Source organism: Quercus lobata, chromosome 8 (genome assembly GCF_001633185.2).
Source record: "Quercus lobata isolate SW786 chromosome 8, ValleyOak3.0 Primary Assembly, whole genome shotgun sequence".
Lineage (NCBI taxonomy): Eukaryota > Viridiplantae > Streptophyta > Magnoliopsida > Fagales > Fagaceae > Quercus > Quercus lobata.
Genome location: NC_044911.1, coordinates 31,289,253 through 31,317,094, shown reverse-complemented (window position 1 = coordinate 31,317,094; position 27,842 = coordinate 31,289,253). Strand labels below are relative to the sequence as shown.

The 27,842-nt window shown below is 35.2% G+C and overlaps 2 protein-coding genes across 5 annotated transcripts; both read right to left on the bottom strand.

The window, feature by feature from the left end:
* Positions 1 to 2,152: 2,152 nt before the first annotated feature.
* Positions 2,153 to 18,527, bottom strand: LOC115955492 (lysM domain receptor-like kinase 3). 4 transcript variants are annotated; one of them, XM_031073619.1, is made up of 12 exons: positions 17,710 to 18,527; positions 6,965 to 6,998; positions 6,860 to 6,867; positions 6,570 to 6,734; positions 5,867 to 6,069; positions 4,912 to 5,001; positions 3,985 to 4,081; positions 3,749 to 3,900; positions 3,577 to 3,668; positions 2,901 to 3,039; positions 2,611 to 2,709; positions 2,153 to 2,534 (listed from the first exon to the last, which is right to left on the bottom strand). In XM_031073619.1, exons 1-12 carry the CDS (start codon positions 18,344 to 18,346, stop codon positions 2,370 to 2,372), a joined length of 1,881 nt encoding a protein of 626 aa, XP_030929479.1. In that variant the 5' UTR covers positions 18,347 to 18,527; the 3' UTR covers positions 2,153 to 2,369. The 4 variants fall into 4 exon arrangements, with proteins under 4 accessions (XP_030929479.1, XP_030929480.1, XP_030929476.1 ...); XM_031073620.1 differs by having other exon boundaries at positions 6,570 to 6,731; positions 17,710 to 18,526; XM_031073616.1 differs by lacking the exon at positions 17,710 to 18,527 and adding an exon at positions 8,571 to 9,428.
* Positions 12,262 to 14,978, bottom strand: LOC115955493 (lysM domain receptor-like kinase 3). Its single transcript, XM_031073621.1, has 2 exons — positions 13,992 to 14,978; positions 12,262 to 13,091 (listed from the first exon to the last, which is right to left on the bottom strand). Exons 1-2 carry the CDS (start codon positions 14,629 to 14,631, stop codon positions 13,075 to 13,077), a joined length of 657 nt encoding a protein of 218 aa, XP_030929481.1. The 5' UTR covers positions 14,632 to 14,978; the 3' UTR covers positions 12,262 to 13,074.
* Positions 18,528 to 27,842: the final 9,315 nt, after the last annotated feature.

Here is a 27,842-nt window from a genome sequence, read left to right as displayed (position 1 = left end):
TTTAACGGGTTTCTCTTTAAACTAGTTTAGGGAGAAACTTTTTCGCTTATAAATAACTTGTTCATTTACAAGCCTAATATCAATTGTCACTAAACCTTGGAAGCCTCAATTTAGAATTTTAATCAACAAATTAAAGTTTCTGCTTATGTTGAATACTCTTTGTAAAGTGATGGGCCTTGCTTGTGGTGTTGGGCTGTTTCCTACAGCAATAGGCCCAAGTTTTTTGGGTAAGAAAGTTGAGACCGGTCCAACTGCAACTCAATTTGGTTCGGCTTGCACGCAAACTATGCCTTGTTTGCTGAAATATGCTTGCGGCAGGCAGAGCTGTTTTAGATAAGTTGTGGCAGACAGACATAATAATAACAAAATAAAATATCCTGGCTACTTTAATAGAAGATGACCAAATGATCCCTATTCAAGAAACATAATCACAGTAACAATAATTACTTTTAGAAAGGAACAAAAGGAACAAATGGTAATATATGGATTAATCAAAAGATGAAGAAGTCAGATTAAAATTTGGTCTGCAGGAGCAAAAATCAAAGAGGAAAGAACGTTTTTTCTCAACGCAATTAATCTCCCAGGAAAGTCCTGCCGTGGAAATTAACTACCTTGAGGGAAACAGACTTGAATGGTTAATGCACAAAGGACTCCTTTTGATTTTGACAGAGAGCATGATTTTGTGAGGGAGAGAGGGAATCAATCTATTGGTGTATGCTTGCCGTTCTAACTCTCTATCTATTTTCTTTCTGGTTGTTTTTTTTTTTTTTTTTTCTTTTCCTCACACTCGTTTCTTTTCTATTTCTTGGTATATCTTTTTGAATTCCTATTCCTTAGTTATGGTTCCCGTTGTTGCTGTTTTTTGTTCACGGCAAGGTTCTTTTTTTATAGTGCCTATCGTGACCGGATTTTACTGTTTTAGCCCTTAACCTCCTTTGTCTGGTCTGGGTGTACTGGCCGACCACCACTGGTCCATCTGTGTGCCACCCCCTCCATCATCAGACAAAGAAGGGTATTTTGTTTGTTTGTTTGTCTGCCGTGGCACCCTTTCCTGCTACGATTTGGGTTCTTTCTCTCTCCCTATCCCTCATGGCATGCACTTAGTGGTTCCAACTCAGCTTGCTTCTTTTGGGTATGTCATCCCAGCAAGACACTTCCCCCAAAAAAACCTGAGCCAGAATCTCAAAAATAGATTTTTCCCCTCTCCCCACCACCAAACCATGCCCTCTTACCTCTGACTCACAACCTCATCATGCCCTGTATTGGCTGGGTACAAATTGGTGGTGCCTGGGCCTTGCGTGTGCCTCCTTTCCATATGTGTCCAAAATCTACCTGCTGCTTATTCGCCTGTCGTGGTCTAGAGGCTTGCCTGCATAGCCTGTCGTCTGTTTTCTTTGACCTTTTATGTAAGCTGTTTTTCGATTTTCCGCTCCCCTTAGGAGTTGGGCTTTATTTGATATTGGGCCTTACATTTCTTTCGGCCCATTTCTTGATTGTCCTAATTTCCTGCCATATTACTTTGTCATTCCTACTGTAATGACTCAATCCTGCTGGACCTCTTTAGACCAGCCGTTTACTCTTTTCCCTAGTGGCTTGGCATGACCATTGTTTTTCCTACTTATGAGCTCCTATGTTCCTTTTGTCTTTTTCTTGGGCATCCTTGGCCCATTTGCTTTCTTTGGATTTCTTTGACCCTTTTACTAACTCTGCATTCCCATGGGCTTTTACTAACTTCATTGGGCTTCCCTGATCTAATTACCTTATTCTCATCCTTGAGGTTCATGGGCCTGCCATTAACCCCTTACTTTCTTTGTTTGCATTACTTTGGGTCTGCGGTGACCATTTCTCACTTTTCTATATCATATACTGCCCATGGGTATGCTATTTCTCTCTTTCCGAGCTCTTTTAAGCCCACTTGCCTCTTCAAGGCCCATTTGTTTATTTCATGGCCCTGTGATCCATTATTCCTGCCAATTGGGTCTAATGGTTTTGCTATCTGTTTGCCAATTCTTTGCTGCCCTTGTCGTTAGGCTTTCTTCTTTCTACTTGGATTCTCAAAAAAAAAAAATGACCCTCAACACTCTTCAAACGAAATGCTGAGCAGTTGAATGTTCAAATTTGTAACAAACCAAACAGTTCAATTTTATGAGAAACCAACTAGCCAAGATCAGCTAGCAAGCCTAGCATTTATATTAATCAAACAAACGTATACGATTTACAAACCCTTCCATAATTCTCAACTATAAGCATTTACAGTATATTTCTGGAATAACTTAATATTGGTATTATTCACACCAAAAAAAATTTTCCGCAATGCGAGTAACATTGCACTATCTACATTCTACCATGAAGATTGCAATAACTAGGTTCTACCTCCCAGACATTAGATTGACTAGAGCATCATTGTTATAAAAGGAGCCGACATCCCAATCCTCAGTTGCGGATGAAAGTGTCATTAAGGCAACCACAATAGATCTCATACTTGGCCGTAGTTGCGGATTCTCTTGTGTACACGCTTTGGCAAGTTGGGCCACCTGCGAAAAAACCTCTTTTATTGGAAATGAAATCATAAAGGCAATAATGGTAGGGTTTTTGTATGAGATGTTTCACCTTCCATACTGAGTCAAGTGGGTAGTCATCTCCAAGCCGAGCATCAACTACTTTACGTAGGTCCTCTCTAGGATTGGGCTGACTAAAAACGTCTTCAAACTGTGAAACACAGATTACACAATAAATGTTCGTCCAAGTTTTCTTTCCCAGAAAGTGGTACTAGACGGGGAAAGCCTAATAAAAGCTTCATATCAAGCTGATAGGCTCAGAACAGAAGAGAGAAGAGAAGGTAGGAGGTGGGGGGGGGGGGGGGGGGGGGGGGTTACTTAGAGGGATGGCAAGAAGATTACCAAAGCAACAAGGCCCATGGATTCATGAGCAGAACCATTATCCTTGAACACAGCTTCCTTGGCTGAAATAAGTTCATAAAGGACAACCCCAAAGGCATATACATCTACTTTGGAAGAAACATCTCCGTACTGAGCATATCTGCACACAAGAGAGGTAAAATTCAATCCATTCTTTACAAACAAAAACATAGCTAAGGCTTTTCCTCCTCTATCAAGAAGCCCAAGGGATCAATTAATAATGAGTAGCAAACTCATCTCTTTGAAACCTACTTCCAAGGAGAACATCCGCAGCAGTACCAAGGATAATATTTCAGAAAAGGTAAAATGCATACCCCAGCAGCTAAAATCCTATGTTCAAATTCTCACTAAAGAAGGGTCTCTCACATTTCTGATGGCAGCTGCCAGGTGCCATTAACCACTAGTTAAATTTTAACAAACCAGCATGCCTAAATAGTAGATATGTATCTAAGGTTGGATGTTGATTATCAATCAAACACAATTTCCAAGCCCCTTGGTCAGTAATTTATAGACTGGAAGAATCTGGTAGAAACTTATAGATAGCCACTTGTGGAGCTTATATATGGTCCAATCTAGCAGCTTGCTTCCACCAAAACATCCAAATCCATCTCTCATAGCTGAATTTGCTACTCCTTTAATACAAAGAAAGAAAACTTACTCAGGAGGCATGTATCCAAATGTTCCCACAAGACGTGTGGGGAGTGATGCACCTCCAACTTCGGTCAGTTTAGTTAATCCAAAATCTGCAACCTACAGTGCAAATATTTCAGTACAACAATGGGAATAAGCTTTTGAAGATCTCATAGTAAAAATAAAGGTACTAATGCAACCTTTCCATGGAAGTTCTTGTCAATCAATATATTTGCTGATTTAATATCGCGATGGATATAAACAGGAACAGTATGCTCATGGATATATTCAAGACCTCTGGCTGAATCAAGGGCAATTTGCACCCTACTAGACCATGGCAATGGGTCCCTCCCTGGAAACAGATAAAATAATTATGACTATTGATCTGAATGTGACATCACTTAAAAAGATCCTCACCACGCACATATTAACTCACCTGATGATCCACGCAAATGTTGGCTTAAGTTGCCATTCTCGATAAATTCATAGACTAAGAAAAGAGAACCCTCAACACAATATCCAATCAACCGCACCTGCATTGATAGTTTGTAAATGATATGTAGTTTACGGAAGATTGAAAATAATCACACATCTTAAAGGTCTATCAATTAAAAAGAAAAGCTACTGTATAACTTGTATTCACACTGACATAAAAGTGCACAGTTGAGTCATAAAAAATCCTCACTGCAGATTATTACTATTTATACCGATATTGTATAACCTCAATAAAAACAACAAATAATTAAACCAACCAAAATTTCCATCTATCATTTTGATTCTAGAGGGCAGATTATATTTTCTGGGAAATAACTTGAAGGAGATTATTAAGATGCATATAAACCTCTAATACCTTGGCATTAAGAGTGTACTAGCATTGTATCTTTTGATGCCACAACTATAAGGTTATTCTACTTTTATTATTTTTTTGCTGTATTTTGGGGTGGATGACATTGATGATGTCATAAAAGGCACAGCTAACCCTGGATGGATATACAGAGTGAGCTTGCCTCTTTGTGTGTGTGTGTGTGTGCACACATATAATAATGATGTAAAGGGGCCAGTTAATGTTGTATATATGGATATCTCAGCACAGATAATTAGACAGTTCCTGGTCACTGGGGAATTATGTTGAATTTATAATTAAGATTGGATAAATGTATTGAGGTGAGGATCATCTCTCCAGTATATAATTGAGAAATGAACATTTATATGAAGCTTTCTAGATTATTACGCGAGCAATTCCCCAAAGAATATGATTGATAAAACTTTAAGTTATATACGCTAAAGCAAAAAAGGGCATACAATTCAGCTTTTTAAACAATAATCATATTCTTTAGTGCTCTTGGGAAAGAAAGTATATTACCAGGTTCAAGTGATGAACACGTGTTAACACCTTTAATTCAGCAAGAAATTCTCTAGATGCTTGCATATCCATCTTCTTGATTGCAGCTTTCTGCACAGATATAGTCATGGGGAGGGACTGTCAGGAAAGTTAAAACCGATACAAACATATATAAACAAGATGGTATGGTCAAAAGCTGGTGTGCTTACTTAGCCATCCATATAGTAGTAGTAAATGCAACATGCAGTGGAGAGCATACACAATGTTGGTGAATGCACATTTTATCTTTAACCTGAGCAAAGACTATAGATCAACTGAACTGTACATCCAATTTTCCCACTCACTCAGATGAATTTCTCATCCACTTCCACTTATCCAGATTGGGTCTCAAGACCCTCATACAACAAATATGACTACAAATTCTATATTACCATTGGTGTCCAGATTGACTTCCACACTTAGCATGTCCCTCTTAGAATCAACCTCCTCAAAATTCCTAGTTTTGAGTAGCTTAAATCACCAACAAAGATATCATAGATAAACATATTCAGACAAGACAACAAAAGTTGTGTGAAATCAACTTGTTTATGCAGCTATGCATTTCGTGTGGTAGTCCTCACCATGAACCTTTATATATGCTATAATAAGTTTGTTTGTTTGTTTGTTTGTTGTTGTTGTTGTTGTTGTTTTTTTTTTTTTTTCCTTCCTTCCTTCTTGATAGCTTAATTGATTTAAATAAAAATTTTCACCATCTCCAATCTAAAATCATTCCCTTGGTTTTCCTATATGACATCTATCCGTAGAAATATTCTCATCAAATTTGTCAAAAGGTTGCAAATCCACCATAGCATATCATTTAATATCAAACTTCAAGACTAACACTCTTGACTAAAAAATTAGTCAACTTGAGGAGCCAACTCAATTAGTATGCAATGCATTGATGATGAATAAAAATACAGCCCATATGGCTACAAACCTCGCCTCTCAGCTCTGCATAATAGACAGCCCCAAAACCACCTTGACCAATCTTATTAGCCAGGCTGAAGTCATCAGTAGCTGTGGCAAGTTCCTCATAAGAGAACTCTACTGATTTGTCCACAGTTATGCCTGCAAGACCTGAAGCTGGACCACCAGCAGCTCCAGTTGATTCAGCATCTTTATCCAAGGCACTTCCGGGGCCTAAATAAAAAATAGAGGGAACACCAATTAGGTCTAACCTCCCATTTTAAAATAAACAAAAGATTATAGAAAGATGGTAAAGATGCATATAATTTATTGGTTTTGCAATGATTCTATATAAACAGTTCAAAGTATTCAGTGGAGCTGCTTAAATGGGATTTCCTTTGCAGAAAAGAAGGATAAATCAGGGTACTGACACCAGTGAGAGATTCAAAATGCAGACTCTCCAAACAATATCAACAATCACATCTGAGCAACATTTCTCAGCAACTTAAGATAAACTTATTCACCGAGGCATAAGACCTTTAGCTATCTCTGAGGAATGTGACTGATGATGAATGAATATGATTGTCACTTCATTTAATTGGGTTTGTAGCATTTCCACTAAGTGGCAAATTAATTTTCAAGATGATTTTTGAGACCAGCAGATCCATGAAACACTCATTCATTGACAAGTATCTGTAAAGTCAAAAAAGACAGGGAGAACAAAATATATATACCTTGCCCATTTTGAGCATAAAATTCCTCAGATGCTGCTGAGAGCAACTTTGCTTCCTCCATCTTCTTCTTTCGGTAACATCCAAAATATATACAAGCGGCAAGTAACAGGACACCAGCTACTCCTCCTATAGCTATGCCAGCTATAGCTCCACCTGCTAATCCTGCTAATAGATAAGCAAATATTAAGCTCAAAAGTAGCATCAAATTTGCACTTTATCATCTCATGTTTGTCTCCAAATCTCTAAGTAAATATAATCATTGTAAAATCAACTGTGGGAGAAGGCCAAACCGCTTTTGCTGCAAAAGAAACAAAGTGAAAAGAAAGGATTAGAAAATGAGAAACAAATGTAACTTCAAGTTCATTAAGTTTGAAGACTAAATTTGTAGAAGCTACCTTGGTGGCATAGCTGGATAAGTATTATTCTGATCTGCAAATGACAAGAAAGAAAACAAATGGCAAGTTAATGGAAACTCAAAGTTATGCATATGTTTGAAGTGTCTTGTAATTGCAATTGACATAATTGGTACTTTTTGCAACAAGTTAGAATTGGGTGCCTAACTGTAACACTTGTAGTACACTTGGCAGAAGTCAGTTGGTTGTTAATATTGATTAGTTGAGTTAGTTAGATTGGTTAGTTGAGCCTTTCTTGAGGCCGAACCTGAAGCTACCTATTATAAATAGCCTCCTTTGCATTGTAAACTCAGTACCCCCTCTTTCTCTATGATAGGCATAATATTGCAAAATTAGTGTGGTGCACTTGCAGCAATATCTAAAGGGAACTACTCAAGGTTTTCCATACATTTAAAACAATGTCAAAAAGGCAAATAATCACATGTGCATCATGAAAAAAAAAGAAAAAAAGAAGGAAGACAGAAGAAGGAATCACTACCAATATCACCAGAGTGACAATCACGCTAGAATAATGCAAAAAAGGAAAATAATCTTTTAACGTTTCAAAAGAGCTACTAAATTAATTCTTTGTATCTGTAACAGCTGACATAGTAATAATACAAATAAAAAACAAAATCAGGCACAGTAGGCAAAGGAGGGGAAAGGGGTTAAATTCTTATCTCTGATACTGCTAAAATTGCAGGTGGCAAAGAAGGTTTGAATTTGGTTTAAGAAATACTTTTTAGGCTAGATATGCTTCTGAAATTTTAGATATTCATATAACTATTGAGCTTGGAGGACATAGCATGTGCAGATGTGTTATATTGTCCAGAATTTGGAGCTTAAGATTCTGGGTGTTCCAATTTCCCACTCGAGCTTCCATTGCAAGCCATGAAATTCTGAGTTTTATACCAAAAAAATGACTAATTTACCCACTTCAAGGAAGCCTGCAAATGTAATGTTCACTTCAATGGCTCAACTTTGTTCTCCCAAAATGCCCATTGGCTCCATCACCAAAGTCCAAAGTAATGGCACTCAATTTCCTCTCCCTGAACTAACTGCACGACTGCAATTTTTAATTCTAAATAATAATGGGAGACGTTCATTTCAAATGACACAAAATCAAGTATCTGGCCTACAGGGTCATCCCATATACTCACGTTTACACTACCTATGTTGAGTTTTATACAGAATTCAAAAAAAATGGATACTCAATTTTACAATTAACATTTTCTTGTTTTAAATTTGTAGACATAATACCGTCCACCACTTCCTAAACCGAAATATTCAAGAATCCAGTTCAAGGACAACCATCGCATCTATCCACAACATTCACATATAGTGACTAATAATAGCAAGGGGCGCAATATGTTATCATTACTCTTATCTGAGATCAATGAAGTATCCAATTATAGAAAATTAGTAAAACATGTGTTCCTTCTTAAGCCTCTACATAAATCCTAACAACAAATAAATTCACATCTAATTGTTACTATTTTAACACATTCCTGAATTCAATAACCTAAATTGATAAAATCCCAATTCAGAAAACTACCAAAAAAGAAAAGAAAAAGTTATAAAATCAAAGCATAACAAACTTTTCACCTACCTTTGCCTGGAATATACACCACACCACTCCCATTACTGAAATTCACTCCCGGGTTGTAACTCTGCAGCAACGCTACACTAAGATTCGTAGTCGAGGCAATCGATTCCACGGAGTCCTCTGGCCGAAGTGGGTACGTAATAAACAAACCGTAATCCTTCGAAACCGAGCTATCGCCACAAGAACAAGTGACCGTGACATTCAACTTGGCATTGGTATCAGGTATATTGTTGGGGTCATAGCTATTATACTTCTGCAACAACTGATACGTGGTCAGATTGGCATAATACTTCTGTGCCACCGTCAAGTACGTATCCCCTGAATGAACCGAGTAATCAAACACGTGACCCAGAAACTCGCCGTCGATACAATCACATGGGAATGGAACATTGACTCTTATATCATCTTTAACACTGTCTTGACTGGCTACCGTTAGCTTGTTGTAACTGACAATTGTATTAGGGATGATATTAAGGTCAGACTGCAACATTTGAGATATGAATGTGAGATTTGAGCCATTCCACACGTAGTATGAAGCTAAAGCCAAATCACATCCTTTACTACATGCGGATTCAGCTATGGAACTAAAAACTGAGAACAGCACTAACAACAGCACCAAAAACCCCAACTTGGGTTTCATTGGATTGGCAAGAAAAGATTGGAATCTTGATACGTGAAAATTTTGGAAAATCAAGAAGTGGGTTTGAGAGAGATTGGGGAAGAAGAAAGAGAGAAATTGAATTAGAATAGTCGGTAGTTGGATTTTTTGGACCGTTTTGACTTTTTGGAATGGAGATATACGCGGATGGATGTGATTGGTGTCAGCTGTATTTGTTGCCATGTTTTTTTGTCTCGGTCTGGCTGCTGCGCTTGAAAGTACATCCCGGCGGTTTTGTTTGAGTTGATCCCATAAAAAAAATAAATAAATAAATAACAAACAAAAACAAAAATACAAATTGAAGTTCGGTCAAAATTCATTTCATTAACTTTATTTTAGTTCAATTGGTATTTAATTAAGACCTCTACTTAAATCAATGCTATTTCAATTTTTGAGTTTTTTTTTTTTTTTTTTTTTTTTTTTTTTTTAAGTAGAAAACTAGAAATTAATTTTTACTATTATTTTAAAAAATAAAGCAATAAATACTGTAAGGACACGATTTGGTGACGAACCTAAACAGTATTGGGTTCGTACGTAAAAGGCCCAGACAATATAATTTGTAGAGCGTGGGTGTAAAGAGCTAGGTTAACTGTGGTATCTACCTCCAAGATCTTCTCTCAAGCCCATACAAGGTTTTCCTTCTTTTTCGTTGGTATAATCAGCGTTTTTTTTCTTAAGTCCCTAGTGTTACTCTCTCTCTCCTCCTTCTTACTTCTTTCTCTTCAGTTTTATGTGTGTTCTTCTTTTTTCTCGATCCCCCTCTTCATGTTCTTCGTTTAGTTTATATACTCCCCTTCGCGATCCATCCTCGCCGAACACGTGTAGATTGTGTCCGGGGGATTTCTTTCTGTCCCATCTGGCACCTCCTGAAACTTCCTATGGGCAGCTGTAAGGCTGCTTCCCTACTGCTCAGGTATCACCTCCACATTAATGCGGCCAGAGAGTTGGTTGAGAGGTCATTAATGCGGAGGCAGCTATAGTTTCAGATATTTGTTTGTCTTATCTCTTTCATCTTTAGTCGGCTGCTCTACCCTTTGAGATGACCTAATTCTGAGATCTGATCGCGGTGAGACCACGGCCTGATCGTCCTCGGACGCGATCGTCCTCGGACGCATACTGCCGAGGAGCATGATGTCCTCGGACGGGTATACGGCCCCGGATGGGCCACTGGCCCAACAATCCTCAACCAATTCTGAATCCTATGGGCCTATCAACCGAATGATCCCCACAAATACAATAAAAGTTTACAACATTTTTTTTTTATACAAGATAGAATTTCTAGTCTAACCTAATCTAAGTGTATAATTTGAATTTATAATTTTCTAATATTAATTTAGGAATGTAATGAAAATATTATGAACTTTTGTTGGGTTTCTAAAGTAGTTAATAGAAACAACATTGACCATAACAAACAAATCACATTCATGAATACACCCCCAAACTTCATAGTCTTTGTACCAAAATCAGTGAGAGAGAGAGAGAGAGCAATGGAGATCAAAAAGAAATAATGTCCAAAATCAATGACCATGTCGCAAATTGTAGAACCGAAACCATAAAAATAAATAATAAATAAATAAAGAAGAGATTTCCTTTGTGTATTTAGTTAATGGCGTAGGGAGAGGAAATTTGCAGACTTGTGTGGTTGCCTTTGGGTAAGTTGTTTTTAGTTTAATTTTGTGTGTTTTTTGATATTTAAGGTCTGTTTGGATACAATTTATTTTTACTAAAACTGAAAACTGAATACACTGTAGCAAAATAATTTTTAAATATGTAAATAATACCGTGAGACTCATTTTTAATAAAAAAATTGCTGAAAAATGAGATTTGTGAGTCCCGTAAACAATGCACAGATCCACTGATGTGCTTATTTTGCTGTGAACAGTCACTGGTTGAAAAGTCAAAAACAACAGCTGAAAAAAAAAAGAAACAAACAAAACTTAGACGCAAACGTTATCAAAATAATCCGGATCCAAACTGCGCCTTAGTACGATTCTCGTAATTAAGTTTATGGCTCTCTCAATACATGCCCTAACTGATGTTTTCCCTATTTGGGCTTTGTTTCAAATAAGGGTCAGATTCAATAAATCTGAATCTGATATCTAAGGATCCAAATATTTGTTTAGGTTTGTGATTCAATTAGGACACTTTAGCATGAAAAAACAACTTGCATCCACCATCTAACAGGCTTCATGAATAAATAAAGCGTTGAAACGTTAGTGTCAGAGTCACTAGCATTGCTTGGCGACAAAAGTTGTATCCAATCACATATACTTGAATAGCTGGGGTGAAACAGAAATATAAATAGCTTATACATGTGTTCCTAAAAATAGGGGGAAAAAAAAGCTTCTTATACATGCATGTATTTTCCATCCTAGTCATAGTTTAATTCTAACAGAAGAAGCCAAAATGAAAGCTTTAGCAAATGAATTAGTTTTGTTGGGAAATTTTGGTAGAAGGTGGTGACAAAATTCATTTTGGTGATATGTTTTTGGAGGAGGGGTTGCAATTGAACATTGTAATTAATTGTGTTTCATTATTTTCTATAGGATTGATTTCTAATTCTCGATTTTGTGAAGGTACAATATTTGGAAGAATCATAGAAAAATCAGTATTTGGAAGAAATGAACAAGATAAAAAATAACATCATTGCTAACATAGAGAAGACAATCAGAAGTTTGAAAGAGGAGAACAATGTAGCAAAAAGATCTATCACATAGATGCGACAAGTGCATCAAAGGACTGACAAAAAGAATTTATTTGTCATAAATTTATGATGTGTAAGGACATGTGATGCTATTATGTGAGTTGTTTGTTGTAATGCAGTGTTTGTATTTTAAAATGCAACAATTTTGTAATGTTTGGAATTTATAACCTAAAGAAATGTAACAGATATTAGTACAACCATGTCATTCATCTCTATTTGTCATAAGGTTCCAAGAAACTATTTGTAGTTATATAATCAATGGGCTCACTAGGCACCATGATCGATGTGATTTACATATTATAAATATTATATGTAAAATATTGACAATGATCCTCAAATAGAGGACAACTACTACATATGATGTCAGTTGTATTTAAAAACTTCATATATAATTTCCTGACAACAGGATTTGAACTTCAGCTTTAATGTATTTGTTTTGGGTTTCTGGCTATTATGGTCATTTGTTGCTTTTCTCTGTATGTTATATAATTTTTCCCTTTTATTTATCATATACTCTACTAATTTCTAGGATGGAAAAACTATCTTTGAGAAGCACAAATGTACTGATGTTGATTGCCATTCGAGGCAGCAATTGTTAATGCGCACCCAGAAAAAATGACCCTAGTCTTTTTCTCCTGCTCCTTTGGGACCATAAAATTATTATCTCTATATTTCCTGTGTAATTTTCTCAACAACCAAAAGATAGGAAGCTAACTGATCCAAATCAAGAATCCAAATACAATACTGCACAAAGACTAAAAAGAAACAGAGTAAATACCTTTTAGATTTAGTATAAAGATATTTGAAAATAGGAAGCTAACTGAAGCATAGATCTGATGTACCACACAAAATACTAGCTACCTTAACTGTTTTGGCAATTATATCACAAAATACTAGCTGCCCTAACAGTTTTGGCAGTTATATTATAAAATACAAGAAACAATTCTAGGTGTTCTGCTTTCCCTCCCGAGCTTCCATTACAACCGTGAATTTCTGAATGTTAAACCAAAAAATAAATAATTTACCCACTTCAAGGAGGCCCACTAATGTAATTTTCACTTCAATGGCTTAACTTTGTTCTCCCAAAATGCCCACCAGAGTCCATAGTAATGGCAATTGGCACTCAATCTCCTCTCAATAAACTACTATGCAATTGGGAGACCTTCATTTCAAATGACACAAAATTAAGTATCTGGCCTACTATCAAAAAGGTTGATCCCATAAACTCAAGTTTACACTACCTATGCTGAGTTTATACAGAGTTCACAAAAATTGGATGCATATAATGTAGTGAAAATAATATGTTTACGGATAATTAAGTGTCTATTTGGAAACAGTTTATTTAGTTGAAACTGAAAACTTTTTACTGAAAGTATTATAAATAAAGGTAAAAGTTGGCTAAATAGTAAAATGAGACCCATAAATTCAAAAAATGCAATAAAACTCATGGATTGTAAAAAAAAAAAGCTGAAATTACAAATAAGCTGAAATTTTTAGCTTGTCCCAAATGGACACTAAAAAAGAGATAGAAGAAAAATAGACAAAGAATTTACGTGGTTCGACAATATGTCTATATCCACGGACAATGACAAAAAGAAAGTTTGATTATAACAAATAGACACTCTTGCAAGACCCAAACCCCAAACACAGCCTTATTCCTCTTTCACAAAGAATAGAGAACACCATATAGTATTTGAACCTACTGTTGCGGCACGGTCTTTCTTACAATCAATATTACCGGATTCCTATTGATAAAGTCGCAACTAGAACTTAATTTCCAAGTCTTCAAAGATTTTAGAACTTAATTTCCAAGTCTTCAAAGGACTTAGTATCCTAGACAAAGGCCAAAGGCACTGACTAAAACGTAACATTCAAGAATCCAATTAGTAGTAAAGCAAGTTCTTTTACTCAAATCCAAACAATAGTTAAATTCACATCTAGTTGTTACTATTTTTAACACATTCCTGAATTCAATAAGCTAAACTGGCAAAATCCCACCTCAAGTATCTACAAAACAAAACCAAAAAAAAAAAATCATAAAGTCAAAGCATAACAAACCAACCTTTGCCTGGAATATACACCACACCACTCCCTTGACCGAAATTCACTCCTGGGTTGTAACTCTGCAGCAACGCTACACTAAGATTCGTAGCCGAGGCAATCGATTCCACGGTGTCCTCTGGCCGAAGTGGGTACGTAATAAACAAACCGTAATCCTTCGAAACCGAGCTATCTCCACAAGAACAAGTGACCGTGACATTCAACTTGGCATTGGTATCAGGTATATTGTTGGAGTCATAGCTATTATACTTCTGCAGCAACTGATACGTGGTCAGATTGGCATAATACGTCTGTGCCACCGTCAAGTACGTATCCCCTGAATGAACCGTGTACTCAAACATGTGACCCAGAAACTCGCCGTTGATACAGTCACATGGGAAAGGAACATTGGCCTTTACACCATCTTGAACACTGTCTTGATTGGTTATCGTTTGCTTGTTGTAACTGACAATTGTACTAGGGTTGATATTAAGGTTAGACTGCAAAACTTGAGCTATGAAAGTGAGATTTGTCTCCGGCATCACGTAGTATGAAGCTAAAGCCAAGTCACATCCTTTACTACATTTGGATTCAGCTATGGAACTAAAATGTAAAACTGAGACCAACACTAACAGCACCGAAAACCCCAACTTGGGTTTCATCGGACTGGCAAGATTGGAATCCTGAATTGTGAAATTTTAGCAAAATCAAAGAACTGAGATTTTGGCGATTGGGGAAGAATAGTTGGATTTTTGAGACCATTTTGACTTTTCGGGATCTGGGTTTGAAAAGAAATGGAGATATACGTGGATAGATGTTATTGGACGATGAGAAAGGATGAGAAGATTGTTTGAATCAGACACCGTTAGTTAACTTCTCAAAAAAATAAAAGACACCGTTAGTTAAGAAGGGTTGAACAAAGACTGAACCCAAACACCGTCTTTGTTTTCATGTTTTGTGTCTCGCTCGGCTAGCTGGCAGTACAGTAATTCCAAAAGTTACCGTTGGTCCCAACTCCCAACCAAATAAAAAGTAGTTGGGAAGGCGCAGGAGTTTGAAGTGGAATGTACTCGAGTAATTCTAAGGATTAACCAACCACTTCCTCAATAAGTTATTAAATTGGATGTATCAGTTAGTGGATACAAATAGCTTGTCCAAGTTGACTTATATCATCATCATATCATGTGAAAACCAAAAAGAAAGGCAAATTGTTGTATTTTTGAAAATATTCAACAAAAATTTGTGTTGAAAATGTTAAAATGTGTCGGTTAAATTACAAAACTCACAATTAATTAGAGTATTTATTGTACGGTGGAATTGGAATTTTATTTAATGAATCTTGTCCATTCCATTTTTTTTCAAATTATTTAATAAAAAAAAATCATGTCTTCAAAAGTTTAGAAAGACCCTAAAATTTGGGAATTTTTTTTATAAACGCTTTTTTCTTATAGAATTTTTCTCTTTTTACATTGATTTTTTTTTTTCTTTTGGGTTCAATTCCACAACTTTCCTTTAAATTATATGTTAAAAAAGAAAGTTGATTTTTTTTTTTTTTTACAAGATAGAAATTCTACTTTAGCTTAATATAAGTGTATATGTGTGTGAAACTTCATCCTGGAAACTTAAACCCTAGCCCTTGCCCTCCCTCCACACTTCACAAGCACTTATATTTGTGAAGTCACTATCGCACTAAGAGTGTGCGATGATAAGAGAAGAAGAGATCGATTTAATAGGGGATGGGCACATTCAAAGGGCAAGTTTCTGAGGTTGAAAGTTTAAATTGATGTAGCTCCTCCTCATAAATGTGGATTTTTATTGTCTTGGACACGACTTCCAAATTTGTAAATAAGTAATAAGTATGTGGGTTTTAATTAGTTAAACAGGTAAAGTATCATGCCATTAAATAATAGATTTAGGATTCGGACATTACCTACACCAAAACTAATTGATATCTTAATGTGATGATAAGAGCAATTATCATAGAGTGAACGCTATAAGTTTAAATTCTACAAAATCTATCAAAGAAGCTATAATGGTGAGCAGTTGTTTGAATTGTGGATGATTAGGGAATTTAAGTGGGGAATGTCAAGCTTTAGAGGATGTTAAATTCAAACATGGGACAAAAAGGAGCTATGGTCCATGGTTGGTAATGGACCCGAACTAGGGGGGGAGTGGGGGACAAATAGGAAGTAGGAAATTCGAGAAAAATCCAAGCCTTCAACTCGGTTCAAGGTTGGTTGGAGGAGCAGGAAGATGTGTGAAGTTCACGGTGCTAAAAAGGGAAGAAGAATTGGTAGAGGTTTCATTCTTGTTGGTAGAGGAGATCTGGTCATTAAACGACATCTCCAATCCATAATAAAATGGAAAACTAAAGGTGAGCTATGAGAACAATCTGGCAGGCTCAAGACAAATTCTTACCCCTCATTAGTCTTTTTTTTTTTTTTTTGAATAAACGGCAAACCTCTCATTAGTCATCTATATATATATATATATATATATATATATACTGAAACTTTTGAATCTTCCACAATTTTCCATGTCAGCACATTTATTTTTCATGTCAGCACATTTTTTAAATATAATATAAAAACAAATTTAAAAAAAAAAAAAAACCCATAAAACTGATGTCACAGGAAATTTAACCACATAGTAGTAATATATAAATCTCTTAAAACCTAAACCTAAACATAAACCTAAACGTAAGGACTAAATATTTATGCGCCTTCTCTTGCATAAACCAAATACATCAGGAAAGCAAGACCTACTGGATTATGGAGAAGTTGTATATAGGTTTTCGTTTATGGAACAGTTGTAAATATTTATACCTTTGAACTTCTCTTGCTTTCCTCATGCTTCACAGATTTGACTGGTCTTCAAGTTATAGTATACCAATTGAATAGCTTTATTTTACTAATACTTTTGTCATTCTTTGCAGTCTCATGCTTCACAAATTCTTGGTTTTAAATTTCAATATGAACTGATTCCAATTTTTCCCAAGGTAAGGATGTGTCGTAGGTTGACTGGTCTTCAAGTTATAGTATACTAATTGAATAGCTTTATTTTACTAATACTTTTGTCATTCTTTGCAGTCTCATGCTTCATAGATTCTTGGTTTTAAATTTCAATATTATCAACGTATGGAAGTAAATAGTCCTATACCGCAAGATTCTTGGTTTTACATCAGTTCTTTATCTCAAAGATAAGGCTTTTATTTCTACCGCAAGAACTATTTAGGTATGTATCACTTGCAAGCACACATGAACTTAAATTGTCTTTTAATATATGCATGCTTTTATTTTCCAATAGTTTTCCCGTGCATCGCACGGGTTAACGGCTAGTTACTACTAAAAGGTCTACTACCCTCTCAAATCAACATGGGAGACCAGTACTTCCAATTACGAAACTTCAAGCCAGATAATATTTCAAGGACAAACAACCAAATCTCTATACGACATTCACTAATAGTGACTAGCTAGAAGGGGCGCAATGTCTAATCATTAATCTTATTTGCGATAAGCATCCAATTATAGAAAAGCAGTACATATTCTCCTACTTAACAATGTTTCTTAAAAAAAAAAAAACTATTTACTTAACAATATTTAAATTCACATCTAATTGTTACTGTTTTAACACATTTGTGAATTCAACAAGCTAAATTAACAAAATTCATATTCAGATATCTTTAAAAAAAAAAAAAAAAAAAATTCACAAAGTCAAAGCATAGCAAAATTTTTAGGTACCTTTGCCAGGGATATACACCACACCACTTCCTTGGCTGAAATTCACTACCTGGTTATAACTCTGCAGCAACGTTACATTAAAATTCGTAGCCAATGCAATCGATTCCAGAGTGTCCCCTGGCTGAAGCGGATAAGTAATAAATAAACCGTAATCCTTCGTAACCGAGCTATCGCCACAGGAACATGGTACCGTGACATTCAACTTGGCATTGGTATCAGGAATATGATTAGGGTCATAGCTATTATAATTCTGCAACAACTGATAAGTGGTCAGATTTGCATACCAATCTTGAGCCACCTTCAAGTACGTATCCCCTGAATGAACTGTGTACTCAAACACGTGACCCAGAAACTCGCCGTGGATACAATCACATGGGAATGGGACATTGACTCTTACACCAGCGTTAACATTGTCTTGATTGGATATCGTTTGCTTGTTGTAACTGACAATTGTTTTAGGGATGATGTTAAGGTTTGACTGCAAAACTTGAGCTATGAATGTGAGATTTGACCCCGACCACACGTGGTATGAAGCTAAAGCCAAATCACATCCTTTACTACACTTGGATTCAGCTATGGAAGTAAAAACTGAGACCAACAATAACATCAACACCAAAATTCCCAATTTGGGTTTCATCGGATTGGCAAGGTTGGAATCCTGATTTGTTAAATTTCAGCAAAATCATGAACTGAGATTTTGTCTTTTTTGTGATTGGGATTGGGGGAAGAAGAGAGACAAATTGAGTTCGAATAGTTGGATTTTTTTGGACAGTTTTGACATTTTGAGATCTTGATTTGAAAGAAAGTGAGATAGATGTGGATGGATGGTATTGGGTGTAAAGAGCGAATAAAAAGGGTTGTTTGAATCAGGCACATTTAATGAAGGTTAGTTGACAAAGAAAGAAGGGATCCCCAAACGCTGTCATTGTTGTCATGTTGGGAATAGCTTGAGTACCCAAACTCTGAAGTGACAAAGATTACTCGTCTCCGATTTAGAATAGCTAATTTAGCTTTGTGTTAAAATTTTTTAAATTGAAAATATGCTAAAATATATTTGCATTAAAAAAAAAAATGTAAGAAAAATGAAGTTTTAAAAAATTATCCATAAAAGTTAAAAAAAAGAAGAAGCTTACAAATCAATGCCAAATAGATTTGTCTCAGTTTGCTACTGACAGACTGACAGTACATTCTTGCAGTTTTGAGTTAGGCCCATTTTTTTTATTTTTTTTTATTTTTTTTTTATTTTTTATTTTTTTATAAATTGTGAAGGTGTGGGAATTTGAAGTGTAATGTTTGAATAATTCTATAGATATAACTTATCATGTATTTAATTTTACAACTTATTGATTTGTGAAATTGTGATTTGTGAGTGGTTAATGTAAAGTGATGGGTCGCACAAGACATAGAAGTAATGTCAACTACTCATAATTGTATATGTCGGTAAGTTGTGAAATTAGATTTTTTTGTCTGTAAGCATATGCAAATTGATTACGCTAGTCCAAGTTCACTTTTATCATCGACATATTATGTGAATACCAAAAGGAAAGGAAAATTTGTTGCATTTTTCAATATTCAATAAAAATTTGAGGAGAAGTTTGTGTTAGAAATACTAAGAAGTGTTATATGGTGGAATTGAAGATTTAATGAATCTTATCCATACCATTTTTATTTTCAAATTATTTAGTAAGAAAAAGAAAATCATGTATTCAAAAGTTTAAAAAGACCAAAAAATTTGGGAATCCATTTTATGAACTTTTTTCTCTTATGAAAAAAAATTTATCTTTTACTTTGATTTCTTTTTTCTTTTGGGTTCAATTCCAGAACCTTCCTTTCAATTATATGTTTAAAGAGAAAGTTGAGCTAATAGGGAAAAAAATTGGATGATTAATGGAGATCGATTTAATAAGGGAGGGCACATTTAATAAGGTAAGTTTATGAGGTTGAAAGTCGAAATTGATGTAGCTCCTCCTCTTAATTGTGGATTTATATTATCCTAGAAATGACTGCCAAATGTATGAATAAGTTATAAATATGTGGGATCCAGTTAATTCAATTGGTGAAGTTTTTTAGAGTTGAATTAAAGATCTAAAGTTTGAACTCTACCTACACCAAAAACCATTTGATATCTTAGTCTGATGATAAGAACAATCATCATAGAGTTGATTCCATAAGTTTAAATTCTATCATATCTATAAGAAAAAGTTACAAGCACTTGTTTGAATTTTGTTTTAGTTGTGGACAACTATGACATTTAAGAAAGAAATGTCAAGTTTCAAAAGGCATTATTTGAAACAAAAAGGACCAACTAAGAAAAAAAGAAAAAAGCCAACCAAAATCTAGATTGAGTTATTATAGATGTGATGGAAGTAGGAAACTTGAAAAGAAACCCAAACCTTCAAATTAATTCAAAAGGTTTCTTGGTGGAACAGGTTGTTGTGTGAAGTTCAAGGTGCCAAAAGGGAAAGAAGAATTGGTAGAGGTTTCATTTTTGTTAGTTAAGGAGACCTGCAAGAAGAAAGGATGCTATCAGAGAGCATTGATGGGGTGTTGGCCTAAGCTTCTCTGATGCTTAAGTTAAAGATTTGAATGAACCAAATAAGCTGAAATGAAAGAAGTTTTAAGGTACGTGTCTCATACCTTGGAGTGGAGTAGGCTTGGGGTTTATATAGGAGTCTTGGGTTGACTACCTCCCCATAATTTCTTTATCTTTCCATAACTGATGTGTGATGGAATGAGTGGGAGTAATGGTGGCGATACTCTTGGGATTTGTTCCCATAATTGGAGAATGTGGATCAGTGGGAAGATCTCTGGGTGTGATGCCCAAGAGTTTCCATAATATGTTGGCATTGAACCGTGATTGTTCTGAGGATTAGATGAATGGAATTTTATGTTGGACCACTAGCATTAACATTGTATATATGTCGAGTGGGTTCTGATAAGTGTGCTATCATTGAAACTTTTGTCGTCTAGAGGGTCAGCCGAGTGACCAGAGAAGCTGGATGACTTGTATTGTGGGTCACCTATGATATGTGTTGAGTGGCTCAGGGCACATGTTGAACATGCTATCCAGAGGGTTAAGGTCCTAATGTAGAGTATTCTAGATTCTAGAAAGAAGACTCTTATATGTGTTGGACGAAAAGGTTGCTCGTTGGTCTTTAGTTGTTAAGTAGAGGGGCCATATATGTCGTCTCTTTTGGATTAGCATTGACACTTGTTGGACGAGGCCATTTGGGAGAGTCTTTCTCTTCAAATGGAGGGCACTGTGGTCATCCATGGGTTTAGACTCACTTTGGGTGGTTCTGTGATTTGGAGTTTTGTGTGGCACTTGGTTGTCCATGGGGATGGACGACTACCTTTGTTCAATGTCGATGGAAGGCCGACTTGATGGTCATGTCAGACGAATCTATTGTAGAATGTTGGGTAGTTAGTTTAGAGTAAGTTTAACATGCTCTTTAAAGCCACTTTCATCTCCATTTTGAAGAGCAAACCTATAAAAATTAGCTCTAGCAGTCTCTCTAAAATGAGAAAACAAAAAACAAAAATTTTAAGTTGCTATAGTAGCTCTCTTGACCAAGAGAGCAGCTGTAGACACTCTAAACTATTTTCACACCTTAAAAAAATTCCACAACTAAATAAATCAGAATAAAAAATTTAGCACAACAAATTATAATATTTAGCTTTAGTCACAACAGCTACAAAGTACAAAACACAATCTTTATCATAAAACTAATGAAATTAGAACCCCAAAAAAGAAAAAAAAGAGAAGCCGATCTGACCCATCAAGGTTGATGTCGTTGGTAGGGAAGGAGAACAAGCAATGGTGGAGTTAGAGCAGATGACACGGAAGACAAAGATGACGTGACTTTTGCTCTCTTGGGTTTGCATGGTGATGGCAGAGGACAAAGATGATACGACTGACTCTCTCTCTCTCTCTCATCTCTCTCTCATTTGAAAGATCTCCTCCAGTCTTTGCTTTGTGCATGTGTATGTGTGTTTTTTTTAGATGACATTTGATACTTATGGTATGTGTTGGAGAAATGGGTTGTTATATTAATGAGAAAGGGGCGTGCAATGGAGAAAAAGGGTTAATGATAAATTAGAAAGTGTAAAATAAGTGATACATTAGAAAGGGAATTTGATATGATTTTTCATTTTAGAAAAATTGGAAAGGATTAAGTAATGAATAACAAGAAACCAAATTCATTAAAAAATGTAGGGATAAGGACCTAGAATCATATATTGGGCCTTGGACTTTGTCCGGGGACGTTGAATGGTCTAAAGAGGAACAAATAGTTATTGGGAGTTCCAATTTAAAGTCTCATGAGTAAAGAACGAATAGAAGGCAATCCGAGGAGGAGATATGATGAAAGCAACTCAAGTATGTACTCAAGCAATTAGAGTCACCCTCTAAGAAGCTCCAATGATAGGGACGTGCCTCATGAACATACGAGAAGGAAGGAAACCCAAAAATATTTAAGGGAAAGCTGCTACCACCGCATTAAATACATTGTAACTACTTTTCTGGCCGCATTTATGTGAAGAAGACCTCTGAATAGTGTTACTTTGGCTACCGGAACTCATAGAAAGCCAAAGAGAGTGTCTGATGGGACAGGTACTCAAATAAGGGTTCGAATGATCAACAAGTGTAGGATCAAGATAGTCCAAAGGGAGCTATATAATGTGAGAGACCCTCCATGAGAAAGGGATCGGAAAAATAGAGAGAGAATATTATAGCAATCTAAATTGTCTTAGTATTTAATTGTGATCAATATATACAAGTGAGACCTCCTTGGACTGAAAGTCTATTGATATAAGAACCTCTTATTTGTGTTTGATTGTCATTTAATTCAGTACTAGACGTTGTCCAACTCATTAGAGCCTAGTTCTTTGACTCACTCTCTAAAAATTTATTATACTAGACTCATTGGTCCAAGATCCCATACATCTTGGGCTTGGACGGTAAACTGTGTCCTTACAAAAAAAATTTTGATAATCTAGAAAAAAGTAAAATTAATGAATTTTTTTAGAGGAAAGTTAACGAGCTAAATTCATTCCAAATCATATAGATTTGATAAATTTTAAATTACATAGAATTTTTTAAAGACTTTCACAAGACTAACGGTAAATTTGATAAAATTCAAACTACAATTAAGCATGAAAATTAAAATTAAATTGTCAACAAAAAAGACTGTTTTTAAATTTGAAAATGTTACTGTTATAAGATTTAATATATATAGCGGTTGAGAATTTGGAGAATATAGCCGTTAAAAATGAATAAAAGAAGGATAAAGAAAGATTTTAAAAAATGAATAAAGGAAAATTAATGAAAGAATAATGAAAAAAATGAAGAAATAATATTTAAATAATATAAAAAAATGATAGAGAGTTTGTTAAAAAATATATTTGAAAAAGTAAGTAGGCAAAAGGTAAAAGTAACTATTCAATACTCTTCAAACCGTATAAAAATTTGAAGATGCTTTTGGAAATACTTTAGTGAAAATTCTGTGCCCGGCAAGAACAATTTGGGAGGCTTAGGACAAATTCTGACCCTCGTTGCTACTACCCTCTCAAATCAACATGGGAGACGTTCATTTCAAAGGACACAAAATGAAGTACCTGGCCTACTATCATAAAGGGTCATCCCATAAACTAATGTCTACATTACCTATGTTGAGTTCATACGGAATTTTAAAAAAAAAAAAAACCGGTTACTCTCAATTTTCCAGTTAACATTTTCTTGTTTAAATTTGTTGGCATAATAATACCTTCCAGCACTTCCAATAACGAAACTTCAAAACCATCAAATCTCTTTATAACATTCATTTATAGTGACTAACATTAACAATAGCAAGGGCGCAACCTGTAATCATTGATCTTATCTGTGACCAATGAAGTATCCAATTATAGAGAAAGTAGTAAAACTTGTTATACTATTATTTAAATCCTAACAACAAAATCGACTTAAGAAAAAAAAAAACCAAGCAACAATTAAATTAATATTTAATTGTTAACATTTTAACACATTCCTGAATTCAATAAGCTCTATTGACAAAATCTCAATTAAGATATCTAAAAGAAAATAATCATGAAGCCAAAGCATGGTAAACTTTTCACGTACCTTTGCCTGGGATATACACCAAGCCACTCCCTTGGTTGAAATTCACTCCTGGGTTGTAACTCTCCAGCAGTGTCACATCAAGTCCCGTAGCGTTGGCAATCGATTCCACAGTGTCCTCTGGCCGAAGCGGGTACGTAATAAACAAACCGTAATCGTTCGAAACCAAGCGATTCCCGCACGAACAATTGACGGTGACTTTCAACGTGGCACCAACAGGTATATTATTGGTGGGATATTGGCTATTAGTCTGTTGCAAAAACTGATACGTGGTCAGATTTGCATAGTAATCTTGAGCCACCTTCGTATATGTGTCCCCTTCATTAACTGTGTAATTAAACTCATGACCCAGAAACTCTCCGCGGATACAGTCACATGGGAATGGAACATTGGCTCTTATACCCTCTCGAACAGTGTCTTTGTTGGGTATGGTTTGCTTGTTGTAGCTGACGATTACTTCGGCGTCAGACTGCAAAACTTCAGCTATGAATGTGAGATTTGAGCCCTCCCAGACGTAGTATGAAGCTAAAGCCAAACTACATCCTTTGCTACATTTGGATTCAGCTATAGAACTAAAAACTGAGACCAACATTAACAACACTACCACCAAAACTCCCAACGTGGGTTTCATCGTATTGGCAAAATTGGAATCCTGATTTGTGAAAGCTTAGCAAAATCAAGAAGTTGGGGGTGGGGGGGGGGGTGATTTTTGGTGATTGGGGAAGAAGAAAGGGAGAAATTGAGTTTAGCTGGATTTTTTGGACCGTTTTTTTACTTTCAAATTTAGGATCTGGGTGATTCTCAAAAAAAAAAAAAAAAAAAAAAAGGATCTGGGTTAGATAGGCGTGGATGGATGTTATTGGGTGTAAAGACTAAAGAGAGGATCAAGGAAGGTTCTTTGAATCAGACACCCTAATTAGTCAAGGAAGGTTGGGCAAAGACTGAGAACTCAAACGCCGTCTTTGTCGTCAAGTTCTATGGGAGTCAAAAGTGTAATGTTAACTGTTTCAAAATATATAGACTCTATTTGACACGAACTCTTCTGCCGCAGTTTATGTCATAACTTTGACGTTGAATGGTGAAGAAAACATGATACTTACATGTGAAAAGTAGTATGTAGTTACTCACAAATCGCAATTAGTCATATTACAAAAATGATAAAAGTTGTAATACAAAAATGGTGGTTCTAAAAACACTTGTTTGAAAATTCATATTGGTTTCATTGGTCTAAGTTTGTTTATAGTATCTTAAAGGAAATGAAAATTTAGAAATAAAAGAGGAAACTTAAATGATGCGGAAGGTAAATAAGAGTGCCATTGCAGAAAATTTTAATGAGTTGAGACTTGGTACAATTAGGCAGAAAAATTAAGGACCATTTTACAAAATATATTTGAAGTGTCCAGCCATGACACCTCTTGCTTCCCATCATAACACCATCAGCCTTCCCTCACAACCCCTCATACTTCCCTATGCATGAAGGCAGAAGGCTCTCACCATATGACACCTAATTCACTTGCTGCCACCTCCTACTTGCCCATGCAACCATCTAATTTTGCAATCTATTGCTGCCCAATTAGTCCAGAATCTTACACTATAGCAGCCAACATTTTTTATAACTAAAACATGAATTGAATAGAAAAGAAAAGAGGCAAGTATTGTACTAGGCAGAACCTATTCCTACAAATCGATCTTGAGTAGAAATTGAGTAAGTGAAAGTTTCATGATTTGATTATTCCTTAGCTATGTGTGTTCTTTGTTTTGTGATGAAGATTTATTCTATGAATAAGTGTATTTACTATTATTTCAATGAATTAAGTAGCCACCCTTAAGTGAATTTCGATTGGCATAGCTAAAGGAATGTTGGATTGAAGTCTAGAGCTCTGGCAATAGAGAGAATATGATGGAGTTTTCTCTCTGCTATAGAGTTATTTTTTGGAGCGTAAACATAACTCTTTTGATGTAAAAATTCCATGAGAACTATAGAAATAAATCTTACAAAAATCTGGCCCATTGTCTGATATAATGGATTTTATGCTACTCTGAATTGAGTTTGCACCATGTTATAGAAAGAAACCAAAGAGGTCTAACCTCTGATTTTGTTTTCTTGAGAAAAGCCCAAGTAGATTTTGTGGTATCATTAACAACTGTCTAAAAATATTTATATCCTTCATGAGTAGGAACAGAATATGACCCCATACATGTTAAAATAACTTGATTCAAGATCCACAAAACCGAATGAGCAAAGGATCTTTAACTCTTTCTAGAATCACTTGCATATATATATATATATATATATAAATTTGTTATAATATAGAGGAAATGACAATCTTCTTTGTTTTTCCAAAGGACAAACATTACAAGTGTCATTACAATGATTTGAAAAATTAGGTAAATACTATTTAAAGGTAAATAACTCATGTGGAAAACTACAAGGACTTGTCAAGTGACGCATTTTATACAAAAAGTATTAAATATTAAACCAATTAAGTATTGAATTTTTGTTTCATTTAGTTCAATGTTTCAAGACTTTTTTTTTTTTTTTTTAATTGAGAAACAAGACTTTTCTAATTAAACAATAAATATTCTTTGTATCCTTTGATTCAATGTTTCAAGATTTTTCATCCCTCACACATACACACAAATCTCTTTGCATTTTAATTTACCATTTTCACCTCTTGCACTTCTACCCCTTTATATATACCTATCCATAACCCTTCATGTCATCCATGGTTTTGAAACATAAACCGTTTAATGAACTGGAAAAGAGAGAGGTTCAAGATTTTTTAGATTGGATCGAAGTTCAACTGAGGTCAAACCATGATGTGCCAATTAATTTTTTTAATATATTTGATACTTAAATTGGTTTATATTTATTAATTTTTCATTCTTGACCAATAATATGTGTGTGGCCTAATGGTTTGCATGCTAGAAATGTTATTTCACTTGTTGAGAGCAAAAATTCTTGACAGTAGCATATTTTCATCAATTTTTACCAAAATAATGACATGGATGAACAAATTTCTTATAGAACCGATCCAAGGACTGGTTCCCGGTTAACCCAGTCGGACTAGCCAATCCAAACAACGCCTACGTATCTCTAATATTATGTCTCATCTAATTCTAACCCGCAGAAGTTGGCTACAACCATGGAAAGGGGGCTTGCATTTTAGATTGAGTGATGACAATGGCAATTACGATTTGAATTTGTGGATTTTGTAAATGATGTGATTGACTGTGGGTGATTAACATGTGTTTTGTTTTTGTTTTTTAGAATTAAGGAAAAGAGAAAGACACATTCTATTTCTCTATCAACTTTTATTCTATAATATTCCTCCAAAGTTGTTTTTGTTTTTTTCCTCATTACTTCAATTGAATAATTATAATGGACGTGTCTGCAATTTATAATTGTTGATTTTTATGATGAACTCATTACTAGTAAAGTTTTATAACAATTATGCTATAATACATATACAATATTCTCCAAAACCATCTTACATAAAATATTACAATATTATCTGTGTATCGCACGGGTAACTTACTAGTTTTATTTAAAGAGGGATGTCCTAATTTGTAATGCTGCACTTTGGACATATCACTAATAGAATTTACAACAGAATCTTAAAAGGAATTAGCTAGATTCAAATAGGAAAGACATTCAGTCAAGGAAGAGGGAATTATGGCTTTGTAAGTGGATCTTTGCAACAAATACAATCCATTGTGCACTTCACCTACTCCAATTGTCCTCCAACAAGAAAGGTTCTTAAAAAAGCAAAATTGGGACAAGAATACAAGGAAGTATGGTTATTTCTGTGTAATTTCGTTAACAGAAAACAAGCTGAGTGAAAAAAAGTTAAAAATAAATGTGCTAAGATTCTAACTGAACCTATGTGTGTGACTTGGGTAATTTATCCATTAGGAAATTCAATGACACATAGAGTAATGGAAATAATTATGGTTAACAAGGTCATAGAGCAAACAATGTGATCAATAACACCTGTATCTAGAACCTGAGTATTAT